At 38.9% G+C, this 16,089-nt stretch overlaps 1 protein-coding gene across 1 annotated transcript in view; it reads right to left on the bottom strand.

Annotated features, from left to right (window-relative positions):
* The window catches only part of ZNRF2 (zinc and ring finger 2), a 65,106-nt gene that overhangs the window by 17,580 nt on the left and 31,437 nt on the right, over positions 1 to 16,089 (bottom strand). Inside the window, exon 2 of the mRNA XM_070424514.1 lies at positions 4,987 to 5,082. Within this exon, the coding sequence (XP_070280615.1) occupies positions 4,987 to 5,082 (96 nt within the window). The remainder of the gene's footprint in view (positions 1 to 4,986; positions 5,083 to 16,089) is intronic.

The raw sequence follows: 16,089 nt of genomic DNA, 5'->3' as shown, positions 1-16,089 counted from the left end.
CAGTAGATGAGTGGATAAAGAAGCTGTGGTAGCCCTATCCGGTTTGGCTCAGTGGATAGAAGGATCCCAGGATCGATTCTGGTCAAGGGCACATGCTCAGGTTGCAGGCTCGATCCCCAGTAGGGAGTGTGCAGGAAGCAGCCAATCAATGATTCCCTCTCATCATTGATGTTTCTATCTCTCTCCCTTCCTCTCTGAAATCAATAAAAATATATTTTTTAAAAAAAGAAGAAGTAGAAGAAGCTGTGGTACATTTACAGAAGGTAACTATTTTTCTATAGAAGTCCCATGTAGGTTTTAGAATAGTTTTGCCAACCTCTTCTGGGACATTGTCTACTTTGAAATTTCCATAATATGGAATAAGAGATGTGATACTTTCTACTGAATTAATTTTTTTACTTCATGGCTTGACAGCCAATTTATAGTACACAAAAAAAAATCACTTCACTTCAATGACGCCCTATAATCTATGAAGTCATTTAAAACTGCAACCAGGAGTCACAATTAAAACTCAACCACAGAAATCACCAATGCAAATAAATGCACACAGGCACCAAATCAAATAACAGAAATCTGGCACACTCTCTCCAGGGAACACATCCCTGCCTTTCCCTTTCCCTTACCTCCCCGCAATCCCCACCCCTCTAGGCCTGTAATTATTAGCTTCCTCACTCCCAAGTTCCAGTGGCCCTTCCTTTACCTCTATAACTTGTTTCCCTAAGCACATTTCTCCTAGAAATTACTTCTTCTACCTCTATAATTTATCAAATAAATGTTCTCTTACAAAAAAAATAAAATACATAACAAATCTTCCACAGAAGGGCAAGTTCACAGAAACTCAGGCAATAACCACCTCCTTATTTAAAATTCTGCTTTATGGTTACTTGGCAATTTTTTTTTAACCTCACTTATAAGAGAAATGCCCATTCAGGAAACATCCTGAATTCAGAAACATTAAAATGTGTGGGGGGGGGGTAAAGGATGTGTGTCTTAAAACCAAGAAAATGTAGTATGTAAGGCAGAAAGCAAGTTTATAACTTAAAATGGGAACCACAACTGGCTGAAAAGCCAGACAGTATCTACAGAGGGAGAAAGCATGTTCCCGCCTGCACCAGCGCACATGGAAAGCCAGGCCACCTGAAGGCTCAGGAGCACACTGGAATAGAGTGCCCGCTGCAATCTACCTCCACATTCCAGTGACAGCACTTTCTCCCAAGGACAGCACACAAGGAGGGATCCTTATAACTCACTTTTTTTTTTTTTAAATATATTTTATTGATTTTTTTACAGAGAGGAAGGGAGAGGAATAGAGAGTTAGAAACATCGATGAGAGAGCAACATCAATCAGCTGCCTCCTGCACACCCCCCCCCCCACTGGGGATGTGCCCGCAACTAAGGTACATACCCTTGACCTGAATCGAACCTGGGACCCTTGAGTCCGCAGGCCGACGCTCTATCCACTGAGCCAAACCGGTGCTGGCCTTATAACTCACTTTCATTACAGAACAAGTTCCCTTCCAAATGACTCAATACATATTTCTTCAAATATGTCAATTTAACAGAGTAAGAGTAACATCTTACTTCTTTCTGATGACTTGAAAAGGCTCTGCTTTGATTCACTACATGAGTTTATAATGAATTCTCAGAAGACAAACTTATTTCAAGCTACTCCTCCTCCAGGTACAAGTGCACACACACAAATAATACCAATTAAAAATAAAACAAAGTTTTCTTAAATACAAATCTTACTTACTGCCCTCAATCACAGAATTCTAAAATAAAAACTGAATTTTATAATAGACACAAAACATGCTAAGATCCAGTGAAGTTTAAAAACCAACAAAACCAAGACTAAGAATTTGCTGAAAATATTTATCTCATGTTTTTGGTTTGTTCTTAAACATTTTAGAAGATGCGGGACAAGGAAATGAAGAGGGAGTATGCTCATAAAATTTGTATCATGTTCACAGACAACACAATGAATTACTAGGTGCATAAACGGAAGTACATGAAAGAGGGAAAGGTATATGAGATAGGCAGTCCCTGATTTAAGGGCAGTCTATACAGACGGACACTCATTGTGGCATTTTGAAATTTTTCCCATCCTGCCAAAATGCCACCAGCAGTAGATAACCACTCACAACACTCTGAATCACTCCCTCTGTGATCACTTTGGACCTCCTATCTGAACCTCTGCTGAGCCAGCTGCCTAAACCCTGAGGAGCTTCCACCTAGTCAGTCAATTCTGTTCTTCAGTTACTGGACTTGGTATTTTGATATATTCACAGATTTTTTTTTTAAGTTGTTGTGGGCTAGTCTAACATTTAGACTATCATCTCTGTGAGTATGAATTTGAAACTCCAAATTACCAACTTATATTCAAATTTCTATAATTCATCCTCTTCTGGAATTTGACTATAAATATATCCAGCATGAAAAACAAGTCCAGTTCTCCTTGCTAACTGTGAATGTTTGTATAGTTAAGTCAATATACATATAACAAATAAAATTCAAAAATTCAGATCTAGCTACTTTAGATAAGGCTGCAAAAGGTATAAATTAATAAGCACTATGCTGAATAAAATTCTCTTTGAGTTGTCAAAAAAGAGACAACAGGCCAAAGCTGGAGTCACTTGTGTTAAGTCCCAAGTCAGCAAATCAAGGCTTAATACCTCACGTAATTGCAATTTCAGCCTCTCCCAGGAATGTAACCTATAACCAGTCAATCTGAAATTAGCTGATCAACACTAGTGAAGTAATCTGTCAGACAGACCCATCTTCCCCTAAAGCAGTGGTTCTCAACCTTCCTAATGCTGCGACCCTTTAATATAGTTCCTCATGTTGTGGTGACCCCCAACCATAAAATTATTTTCGTTGCTACTTCATAACTGTAATTTTGCTACTGTTATGAATTGTAATGTAAATATCTGATATGCTATCTGTGTGTCCGATGGTCGTGACCCACAGGTTGAGAACCTCTGCAAAGAAAGATGACCTTGCCTGAAACTATTGGCTCTTTCCTAACAACTTCCCTTCATTATGTACAGCCCCAGTATCCGCTAGATGGGATGCTGCCTGATTCCTGAATCACTGAATAAAGTCAATTAGATCTTCAAATGTATTCAGCTGAATTTTGTTTAACAACACAATTTAGATGCATATTTCTCTGAGGAATCAACTTCTATGAATTCAAATATAAAGCTGTGAGGAGTCCAGGTGACTAAAAAGGGTCTGTTTTAAAGATTCTGACTCACCTAAATCTTTTGTTTACAGTATCCCCAAGCAGAAGACTACCTATTGGTTAAGATATCAAATAAGTGATATAGAAAACTTTAATGACTTTAGCCAAATATTGACACACAAAAGACTGTTTTCTAAATATATTTTACAAAAAGTAAATGTACAGAATACTAAGACTGTGTACAACTATTTCACATGGTCAAAAGAAATACATTTGTGCTTTTAAAGTTCAAGGCCAGAGTATTAAGATTTAAGGATATTTACTTTAAAGAGACCAATAATAAACATAATAATAGAGTAACAATAAGATAATGGAGTAAGTATAAGAAACAAGCCCAATCACTTTTACCTCAAATTTGAGGTAAAATGGAAATGCTTTTTATTTCTTAAGTAACTGAAATTCAACTAGATTATGCAAAGTAGCCAATTCAATTTCATAATATAAAAAGGTATGGATATAATCAACAGGTACATTTACTAAACCCTACTTTTTACTTACTCACGGAAAATGAATGGGAAAAAGTGCTCTACTGTCACCACTATAACAGTGTGGCTGAAACACTATCTTATCAGAGACTCCTAAACCAATTTGCAAAAAAAAAAAAAAGCTACCCAAAGTAACATGTCCATTTCAGTGTTAAATTCTACCTCTCCCAACATTTTTTTTTTAAAATGTATTTTATTGACTTTTTACAGAGAGGAAGGGAGAGGGATAGAGAGTCAGAAACATCGATGAGAGAGAAACATCGATCAGACGCCTCCAGCACATCCCCCACCGGGGATGTGCCCGCAACCCAGGTACATGCCCCCGACCAGAATCGAACCTGGGACCTTTCAGTCCGCAGGCCGACGCTCCATCCACTGAGCCAAACCGGTTCCGGCTCCAACATTTTTTTTTAATGAGTAGAAATCCCAGATTGTTAAATGCTCCTACGTTGATTATCCTTTGGATGGATCCCAGATTGTAGGATCCATCTCTGTTTTAGTCAGTTTCATCTCAAGTTCCTAACACCATACCTTGAGAGTATTCACAAAACATTTGTTGAATTAAGTCAACCTTTCAATTGGATTCACTGTTTACTGGTACTCTTCTGACTTATTCTATTTCAAACCAAATTGTACATCTGAAAAATCTAAAATTTCTCATACACTTTTGAAGTTTGTCCTTCTATTCATGCAATTTTGGGAAACGCTCTCATTTTTCCTTTATTTTATCCCATTTATTTAAAGTCAGGAGTGAACTATTTGATTTTTTTTTCAAGTCTATTTCAAAATGTACCAAAACCATATGGAAAATCTCTCCCAGGGTTTTGAATATCTAGAGACATTGTGGTCAGGAAATAATGGTACAACCGCCGAAACCGGTTTGGCTCAGTGGATAGAGCGTCGGCCTGAGGACTCAAAGGTCCCAGGTTCGATTCCGGTCAAGGGCATGTACCTGGGTTGCGGGCACATCCCCAGTAGATGTGCAGGAGGCGGCTGGTCAATGTTTCTCTCTCATCGATGTTTCTAACTCTCTATTTCTCTATCCCTTCCTCTCTGTAAAAAATCAATAAAATATATTAAAAAAAATAAAAAATAAAAATAATGGTACAACCCTTTAAAGCACCAACCAGGCCTAATTAGAGCACTAGTGGGCCTCCAAGGCTCATGGTGGTGCTTCCTGTCCTTTTAAATGTTACCTGAAACATGAAGTTCATTAAATCTAAGTAATCCTCATTTAAAACATTAAAGCACAGGACTTACCATTATATGTTATTCTTGGCTTTGTTAAACACATCACAAGATGTAAATCCATTTCATCTGAGGGTACAAATTTTGAGCACACAGGGCACTTAAATCCTAAAAAGTAAAAGAGAACCATGTTACTTAACTATTCTGAATATCCAACTATGATTTTTTTACAAGCATTGAAGATAAAGAGCATTTCAAACTTTAATATTACATTTATAATACTATACTACTTATGTACAACTTGGGATATTACAGTTTGTGACCGTAATATCCAACTTAAATCAGTTTATGAAGATCATCCCATTTCTAATAAAACAAGTTCAAATGAGGAGAATTTGGTTCACTACAAAACTCCCCTATCTTTTTCTAATTTAAGGGCCCAATCGCTCTCATATCATTCTCATTTTTTTTACATTAACCTGAATTTATGATTGTATTCTAACTGTGCTGTGGAAATTACCTTCCCCAGCTCGGTATAGAACAATCTGAGTCACAGATTTTTTAGCTAGACCTAGCAGTACCTTAGAAACTACTCTACTTTTAAAGATTTATCTGGTGAAGAAAGTGCAGCCTTTCAGAACAGCAAACTCAGGTCCAGAATCTAAGACTGCTGGCCTCTAGTATAGTGGCCTTTCTGCCACACCATGCCACTGAAGTCACAATGGGAACAGAAAATAGCAGCATACTTCTCAGGCAATCTGGACACCTAAATAATAGTTAGTTTCCTACACTATTCAATCTGCACTACTAAGTATTTGCCTGAAGTACTCTATTGAAAAAATAAATGGTATACTGAGAGAGAGAATGTGTTATGCATTCAGCTCTATCCTGCCCCTCACTCACCAAGGGGACCTGTCCCATCCATGGTTCCTTGCTATTTCCCTGCTGCTCTCCTGCTCCCTCCCTGACATCCTTAAGGGGCTTGACACCTGATCCAAGAAAGCCACTTTACAGTTTAGCTAAGAACAACAATCAGAAGTGGCACAAAAAGATGGCCTGAGCCAATGATTTTTTTTTTTAAATGTGACTAAAAAACAGCAAGAGAAGACACTGGTCAGCTGCAAAGGGCTGAAGCCAAAAGGTCACATTTAGGTAAGAGAGAGAATGGCGTGTCCATCCTGGCACATGTGTAAGCTGAACTCAGAACAGACACTATTGAAAAAGAGGAACTCAGCACACACGGCGATCTTGAGGCTGATGTGCAGAAGGGCGTTAAGAGCTGTGGAGACAACAGCTGGTAAGACAGGTGGTGACAGAGGCCACCTTCAGGCCGGCACTCTCCACTGTGGTACACACATTCTCACGGGCACCACCTCCCTTCTTTGTGTGACTGAAACTCACTGCAACCAATGAGTCAGACTAGAGTAATACCGCAGGCAGAACTACAAATTAGGAAAAGGTTTTGGCATGGTACTTAATCCAGGTATTCAACCCCTAAAAGAGATATATGGCGCTGTTAGAAACAAAAATAGAATATTGGGGACTAGCTTTGGTTATGGGAAATATTCATCATGCTCTGTTAACCATGATTGCCTTGTTCTGGTTAAAAGAAAGAACAATCTAACCTGGCTGGGAGTTGTATGCCCCTGGGAACCTGGGAGCCAACCTTAGACCTGGGAAGTCAACCTTGGAATGTGGCCCATTCCCATTCAAGAAATGCCTATTATCATGGAAAGATTAACAACCTTGTTGCCCAAACAATCGAGTCCCACCCCAGCCTGCACTGCTTACTTCCCCATGCCTGCAATCCCTACTACCCCGTGAAATCTTCATCTTACCCTATAAGAGCAGCTGGCTTATGGGGGGCTGCAGAGCAGACTTCTGCGGATGACCTGCTGCTCTCCCATACTGCTGGCAGTATTGGAATAAATGCTCATATAGCAGTCAAGCCTGTCTCTGCTTAACAGGCAGCATGGACCCATTGACTGTCCAGCTTCATATTCGAACACTATTTTCCACACTGTATTAAAGCATTTTTTTAAACTAGAAATTCAGTTTTGTATATTGTTTTCTCTCCTCGGGCTTTAGTTTATCTCTACATTAAAATATGATTACTCATCCCAGATCAGCAAAAACTCAAAAGCTTGACAATGCATTGCTGGTGAGGCTGCGGGACACAGGCACTTCATCCATTGCTTGTGGGAATGTAAAATTGCACAACTCCACAGAAAGTACTTTGCAATATCTAACTAGATTACGTCTGTATTTATTTTAGCAATCCCATTACTAGGATCTCACCCTAAAGGTATGTCCCCAACAATACAAATAACATATGCACAGACAGAGGATTCTGGGAAGACTCGGAGCAGGAAGAATCTATCTCCCCACCTAGGCAACTGCTGCACTACGGCATCTACCTGACGTCACTATTTTGGAACTCTGGAGTCTACTGAAGGCTCCCAGCTCCCAGGGGAAGACTTGAACAGTATACTGTGGTTAATTTTAGCTCAGCTCAGTAGCAGCTGCCCTTCCTCCACCCCAGTCACATGACAGGCAGCGATACACTTGTTCCTGGAGCAGCTTGCACAGAGCTTGCAGGAGCCAAGGGGGGCAAAAGACCCTGTCCTCCAAATACTGGGAACCTTTTCTCTGATAGCTGGTTGCTGCTTCTGACCCAGGAGGGCAGTGAGAAGGGTACTCACTGTCCTTGGGCCACCATGCTTTTGATTTAAGCTCCTTGTACTCTGGCTGAAAAGACTTCAGCCCCACCTTCCATCTACAATTGCCTGAGAGACTCCAACTGAGAACCCCTGAATCCCATCAATTGATCCCCGCTACTCACAGAACCCTAAGAGAGAAATAAATTTATGTTTTCATTAAAACACACAGTAATTTATTGTGGCACTCTTTGAAATAGCCCAAGGTCAGCAACACATAACAGATCTGGTGAATAAAACATTATTCATCTACACAATGGAGTACTATGCAGCTATTTAAAAAAAAAAAAAAGGAAGGTAATATAAACTAATATAGAGAGGTTGATCCAGGCTTAAATCTGCTCTGAAGGTTTCTTTGCAGATTGAAAAAAGATGTGTGGTGGGCAATTTCTTTTCCCTCGTTTGGTTCCTGATTTTTTAGGAAACAAAAGTACTTAGGGAATAGCATTTTTACATGGTTGGCACTCAGTTTACCTGACAGTGCCCTCGCTGTTAAGAAGAGGGACTTCTCCATGTTCACTGTAATAAGTCCCACACCATCTGGGTGCAAGTTTAGGAGAATGTGAATGGGACCTACAGGAACATCTACTCTAATCTCCTTCTTAAGATAAGAAAACTCAGTGAAGTGAAATAGCAGTAGGGCCAGGACTAGGACTCTCTTCATTGCACTCTGTACTACACACACCTACCAGATCTCTCTCATAAGCATCCTATATAATAAAGAGCAAATATGCTAATTAGACCACACAGCAGAACGATCATCCGGACGACCTTCTGGACGAAGCCAGGGCTACAAGGGCCGAGGCAGCGGGGGCTGAGAGGGCCCAGCCCCTTGCACGAATTTCTTGCATCGGGTCTCTAGTTTATAAATAATTTACAGTATTGTGAAGGGGGGGGAGGGGGAGGCCACATGCTAACCTGACAAGTTCAGGGAAGGCCTGCATGGCAGTCTTGCAAGCTTAAAGACATAAAGTAACCACAAAGGATGATGTGAAATTAAAACTTTAACTAAAAGCAGTTATAGTGGGTAGTCATGTCCTAGGCCGGTATTTTTCCTGACAAGGTCAACCTTTATCTTAAATGAGCCTATCCACCTTTTTGCATCTACAATAACGTATCCTTGAAATGTTTGGATAATTTGCAACTTCCCTCTTTCCAGACCTCTTGGTGCACAACCTAATGTGCCTGGGCGCCAAGGTAGATACCACAAATTCCTTCATTGTTGCTATCATGTTAATTGCTGACTGTTAACTCTCCGTCTATCATTTCACTTTTTCTCCAATCCCAGGTCCGTCCCCGTCCCTGCCTTTGCTTTCAACCACCTCTCTAATCTACCTCTAATGGATTTCATGTAACCCACCTACTTCCCCTCCTTTGAATAGATGAGAAACCACCATTCTCTGGAGCATTATCCCAATCCATTGAGATACTGCTTCCTGGTAATTGTCGACAGTTTGACTCAAATAAACTCACAAAAATTCTTTACAGGTTTGAATGTTTTTACGTTAACAGTATCTTATACACAAAAATGTTCTATCCATGCAACCTTTAGAGAAGATCTATTCTGAGCTTATTTTCAAGGAGAAGGGATAACAGGTATATATGTTTATTTCTCTTTTTTTAAATTTATTATATCTTTATTGTTCATATTATTACAGTTGTTCCTCTTTTTTCCCCCCTAGCTCCCCTCCACCCGGTTCCCACCCCACCCTCTGCCCTTACCCTGACCACTGTCCTCATCCATAGGTGTACGATTTTTGTCCAGTCTCTTCCTGCACCCCCCACACCCCTTTCCCCCAGAGAATTGTCAGTCCACTCCCTTTCTATGCCCCTGATTCTATTATATTCACCATTTATTCTGTTCATCAGACTTTTTATTCACTTGATTTTTAGATTCACTTGTTGATAGATATGTATTTGTTGTTCATAATTTTTATCTTTACCTTTTTCTTCTTCCTCTTCTTAAATACCTTTCAGCATTTCATATAATATTGGTTTGGTGGTGATGAACTCCTTTAGCTTTTTCTTATCTGTGAAGCTTTTTATCTGACCTTTAATTCTGAATGATAGCTTTGCTGAGTAATCTTGGTTGTAGGTTCTTGCTATTCATCACTTTGAATATTTCTTGCCACTCCCTTCTGGCCTGCATAGTTTCTGTTGAGAAATCAGCTGACAGTCGTACTCCCTTGTAGGTAACTGACTATTTTTCTCTTGCTGCTTTTAAGATTATCTCTGTCTTTTGCTCTTGGCATTTTAATTATGATGTGTCTTGGTGTGGTCCTCTTTGGATTCCTTTTGTTTGGGGTTCTCTGTGCATCCTGGACTTGTAAGTCTATTTCTTTCATCAGGTAGGGGAAGTTTTCTGTCATTATTTCTTCAAATAGGTTTTCAATATCTTGCTCTCTCTCTTCTTCTGGCACCCCCATAATTTGGATGTTGGTACGCTTGAAGTTGTCCCAGAGGCTCCTTACACTATCTTCGTATTGTTGGATTCTTTTTTCTTTTTGCTTTTCCGGTTGGGATTTTTTTGCTTCTTCATATTTCAAATCTTTGACTTGATTCTCGTGATCCTCTAGTTTGCTGTTGGATCTCTGTATAATATTCTTTATTTCAGTCAGTGTATGCTTAATTTCTAGTTGTTTCTTTATCACAACATCGAGGGTCTCATTAGATTTCTTGTAGATCTCATTAAGTTTATCGGCAGTTTCTAGAAAATTATTGAAAGACCTTAAAAGTGTGGTTTTGAACTCTATATCCAGTAGTTTGCTTTCCTCCATTTCTGTCATTTGTGACCTGTTTCTTTGTCTCCGCGTTTTGGCTGCTTCCCTGTGTTGACAGAGTGGCTTTCTGTGCTAGGTGTTCTATAAGGCCCAGTGGCTCAGCCTCCCCAATTACCTGAGGTGGACACTCTTGGTGCACCCCTTTGTGGACTGTGTGCACAATCTTGTTGTAGTTAAGCCTTGATTGTTGTTGGTATCACTGGGAGGAATTGACCTCCAGGCCAACTGGCTGTGAGAATCAGCTGTGTCTACGGTGGGAGAACTTCTGTGCTGGAGACACCATTCTGGGGCAAGACTTGCTTCAGTGTGGCTTTGGTGCTCACTGAGTCTGCCCCCTGAGTGTGTCCCTTATGGATCTGAGGAGTTGTAATCTGGATGGTCCCACTCTGACCACTGGGTACACTGGCACTTGGATCTCTAAGGAGGTGCTAATTTAGCCTCTGCCTGAGGTTACCCAGCAGGAGCTATGGAGAGATCTGCAGATTCCTCTTCTTTATTTGGGATTTGAAGGTGCCCAGATGAGGCCCAAGCTGTGAAGCAATGCAAGCTGCTGTGGGGCCTTGGGCCTTCTTTTGGATGTTCTGGGTCTCTCTGACCCAGCTGCAGTTTGTTAGGTAATTTTAGATTGCAAAGGACCAGGTCATTCATATGCAAAATCCTCTGCGCACAGCTTGGGTAGGGTGGGGTCTCAGGGAATCAACAGGGCAGAGCAAACAGCTATGGCTGATCCTCAGTCCTGCCCTAAGAGGCCCCGGGTCTCAGTGTCCCTTGGTAATCGCTGAAAGCACCTCTGAGAGAAAGCTGCCCTCGAGTTCCGCCCGATGCCAGATAGTCCAGTTTCTCCCCATATGAGTCTGGATCCCCAGAGACTCGCCCTGAACTGGAGTTCAGAACAGTCGGGAGCTTGCATCTCCCTCCCGATTGAAAAAGACAACCATTTCCTCAGTTTCGTTTACTTCCGCACCTCCTCTGAGTCTCAGTGTGCTTTTCTCTTTCCTTCTAGTTGTAGAATTTCCACTCAGCCAGCCTTCCTGTGGTTTTGGATGATGTCCGTTTTGTATTTTATTTGTAGTTTTGAAATGGTTGTGCAAGGCAGCAATTTCAGGTGTTTATCTATATGTTTATATGGTTTTCTGTCCTATATGTTTATTTCTTCAACAGATTCATAATCTACAAACATGCCCGGTTTTTGCTTTTCCTTTTATTTTTTTCATTATTTTATTATTCCTTTTATCAAAGTCTTCTATCTAGCCTGTCAATCAACTTTCTGCCAATCTCTCCCCAATATCCCATTATTTCTCATCCTATATTTTGCCTTAATTGTCTAGATTGTTTTAAATACATACAACCTACAAATATGATAGATGAGAGGAACTATGAAAGATACTAATGGTCGGCCATTCAGATAGCTGTCACAAAATACTAGAGATTAGGTGGCTCATAAACAAGACATTTATTTCTCACAGATCTGGAGATTAAAGTACCAACACAGTTATTCATGGTATCCTCATCTGGTGGACGGGGCTAAGGAGCTCCTGGAGCCTCTTTTAAGGCACTAATCCCATTCATGAGGCCTCCACACTCATGACCTAGTCACCTCCCAAAGGCCCATTTCCTAATACCATCACCTTGGGCATTAGGTTTCAACCTGAATTTGGGGGATATATTCAAACCACAGCAGTATGTAATGCACTTTCGGAATTGAGCATGAGCTAACACATTCAGAGCCTATTTGCTTATTTTCATCAATAGGACAAAAATAGCTTCTGCTGTGAATTTTTTGCTCAGTTGGGAGAAAGAGGAGGTAAAGAACAGAATAACTGCATTTGCCCTGGGAATTCACTGACAAGATGGAGAAATACATCTTTGAGCCACAGCTTCTCATCCACGACAGTGCAGCTGTATAAAGCCCATCGCCACCATAGTCCTAGATTAACACAGAAGTCAAATAAAGAGCCACAAAAATTTAACTATAATTTTCAGAATAATTACCACAGAACCCTAACCATTACAGTTACTGTTTGCACTCACTGGCTTAAAGCAAAACACTGAAAAAACTGTGCAGAGCACAGCTAAAATTCGCAATAAATTCAATGTCCCCAAATAATTTGCCTCTAAATATTTATGTTTCCATTTCCCTTCAGTAGCAGAAAAGTTATGACCAAAGTTTGATCATTAGCTCTAGAAACAGAGTATCAATGTGGGTAGAGCCTCTATGCTTGTAGTTGTTTATCACCTGTTCATTTCAGGCTATGTCTGTCAAATATACATATTGTTCCTATCAGATTTATATATGTTGTCTAACCAAGTTTTAGCTACTCCAAAATCTATTTACTAAAGATTCAGTGAATTTTACTAAAGCTCTAAATCTTTTAAAAAATATAAATGAAAACAAAATTCAATATGTAGTTACCAAATTTCATTAGACTTATTTAAAAAATACAGGCACAATTATAATCTTAATGAAACTATTGTCAAACATCTTTGGAACTTTCAAATAAAAACACCAAATATTCCAATGAATTCAGTAATGTAAGAATGATTTTAAAATACATCTTCTTCATATTTCATATCAAGGTTTTTATTTACTTCACAGCATCATGCCAGAGCAGACAACTCAAAAAACACTTACTGAATGACAACTACATCCTTCCTCTTATGTATCCTTTCTCTCGCCTTTATTGAAGGTAAGTGTGGAGTTTCTCTCTCCTTAGTGCTCAAATTAACAAGTGCCACTCTGAACAGCTAGATAAAGGACATTTTTAAAGTATGGCTCACTGTATTTCCTTCCTCCCTTCCCCTTCCCTCCTACTCTCTCTCTCGAACATGTACATGAACTCACACACAACATGGAAATTTTACAATGATGTTAACTATCAGAATTAAATATAAATCAAAGATAACACAACATGCTTAGAAGAAGATGGGATGGAGACCTAGACAGAAATTCCGAGATTTGTTACTTTCTTGGTACAAATCTGGACTATTTATTCTGTTACTGTTTCAGGTAAAACATATCTTTAAGTGGTTTAACATTCCATTCAGCCACAGAAATATAAGGGAGAAGGCCACATAATGAGGCACATCAGCTGATATTCATAGTATAATTCTCCCAAATTGACCATAAAAATGTTTTTATTTTTTTTAAGAACAGGGAACAATATCTCTTACATTCTTACAGGACTTATTTTTTAATAAAACCGTAAAAATTTTAGTGGGTACTTTGTTTCTAAAGGAGACAATCTTTTAACCTGATCAAATAAATCTTAAAATCTTAATATCCCATTTATACACATGGAATTAGAAACTAAAGAAAGGATTTCCCCCAAGAATAGCGACTTAGAACAAAGAAGCAAAGGAAAAAATACTGGGCCACAGATAATGTATAGGGACAAAGTATGCAAATTTGTATTTTTTAAGCTTTAGTAGATTTAAAATAGGTTTGTGCCATCCTGATGTGTAAACCTACCTTTCCCATGTACTAATGTACTAATTTGAAATGTGAGGGGACAAAAATAACTAATAATTAAACAATTTTAATGTAAGAGATACCCAGATATTTTTAAAATATCAATTAGGTGCTTCCATAAATAATGCTGCAACAAACATAAGCATGCATGTGTCTTTTGAATTAGTGTTTTGGGTGTCTTCAGATTTGCTGGGTCCTTTGGCTCATTTTAGCCTTTGTTTTAAAATTCATTTTGTCTGATATAAGTATTGTTACCTCCAGCTTTTTGCTTTCATTTCCATTTGTCTGAAATACTTTTTTCATCCCTTTACTTTGTCTGTGTGTCTTTCAACCTGAAGTGGGTGTCTTATAGGCAGCACCCTATCTTTTGATTGGAGCATTTAATCCACTTTCACTTAAAGTAATTATTGGTAGATATGTAATTATTGCCATTTTATTATTTATATCTTTGATTTTTTTCCTTCTTTCTTAAAGAAGTCCCTTTAACATGTCTTGTTAATACTGGTTTGATAGTAATAACTCCTTTTGCTTTTTCTTCTCTGAAAAGCTCTTTATCTGCTCTTCAATTCTAAATGATAGCTTTGCTAAGTAGAACAGTCTTGGTTGTAGGTCCTTACTTTTCATCACTTTGAATGTTTCCTGCCAGTCTCTCTTGACCTGCAGTTTATTTTGAGAAATCAGCTGACAGTCTATGGAAGCTCCCTTGTAAGTAACTAACTGCTTTTCTCTTCTCTGTCTTTAATCACTGGCATTTTAATTATATGTCTTGGTGTGGATCTCTTGGATTCATCTTGTTTGGAACTCTCTGCACTTCCTGGACTTGTACATCTATCTTCTTCACCAGGTTAGAAAAGTTTTCCATCATTATTTCTTCAAATAGGCTATCTCTCTTCTCCTTTTGATAACCCTATGATACGAATGTTGGTATGCTTGATGTTGTCCCAGAAGCCCCTTAAACTACCTTCATTTTTTAAAAATTGTTTTTTCTTTTTGCTGTTCTGACTGGGTATTTTCTGCTACCTTGTCTTCCAAATTGCTGATTTGATTCTCTCCTTCATCTAAGTGTCCATCAAAATACGAATGGATAAAAAAGATGTGGTACATATATACAATGGAAAATAGCCACAAAAAAATAATGAAATCTTGCCATTTGGACCTAAAGGGTATTATGCTAAGTGAAATAAGTCAGACAGAGAAAGAAAAATACCATATGATTTCACTAATATGCAGAATCTAAAAACAAAACCAAAAAAACAGAAACAAACACATAGATACAGAGAACATTTTGATGGTTGCCAGATGGGAGGGGTATTAGGGGCATAAGGTATAAAGGAAAAGGGATTAAGATGTGCAAATTACCAGTTATAAAATCAGTCAAGGGGATATAAATTACAGCATAAGGAATATAGTCAACAGTACTGTAATAATTATATCAAATGGGTACTAGACTAACCAGGGTGATCACTTCATAAGCTATATAAATTTCTGATCATTATGTTGTACACTTGAAACTGATATATTGTATGTCAACTAATTGAAAAATATTTGGAAAAAAAAGAACACCAGGTTAAACAAATATATACCACTTAAATATTCTATTGTTTTCCATGAAAAGTTTTATGGCTTTGATGTTGCAGAGATTTTTTATATATTTTTTTTATTGATTTCAGAGAGGAAGGGAAAGAGAGAAACATCCTATATAATAAAAGGCTAATATGAAAACTGTCCCTTCAACCAGGGGGCGAGGCCGGCCAGCCAACCACCAGCAGCCCCTCCCACTGGCCAACCTGGCCCAAACAGCCCAATTGGGGTGGGCCAGCCGAAGTCCACCCGGGCACAAATTCGTGCACCGGGCCTCTAGTCAATGATAATAATCATTGATCGGCTGCCTCCTACAGGTCCCACACTGAGGACTGAGCCCAGGAACCCGGGCATGTGCCCCGACCAAGAATCAAACCTTGACCTCCTGGTTCATAGGTCAGCACTCAACTACTCAGCCATGCCGGCTGGGCATAGCAAAGATTTTTTATCAACAATAAATGCTAATATAGTAATTCAAAAGTATGTGTATATAACATAAATCTACTTATCACAAACACTACATCTTTTACCAAATAACTGTTTTTAGAAACCTAATCAAATGCAAAATGTACCTAACAAAATTTGATAAGATTTTTAAAATGCTCTTGGAAACTGGGGCTTTAAAATC

This window comes from Myotis yumanensis, unplaced genomic scaffold, assembly GCF_028538775.1.
Source record: "Myotis yumanensis isolate MYYU_CA2020_CCGP unplaced genomic scaffold, mMyoYum1.0.hap1 SCAF_9, whole genome shotgun sequence".
Lineage (NCBI taxonomy): Eukaryota > Metazoa > Chordata > Mammalia > Chiroptera > Vespertilionidae > Myotis > Myotis yumanensis.
The sequence above is the reverse complement of the archived record's forward strand: the minus strand, read 5'-3'. Positions and strand labels throughout refer to the sequence as shown.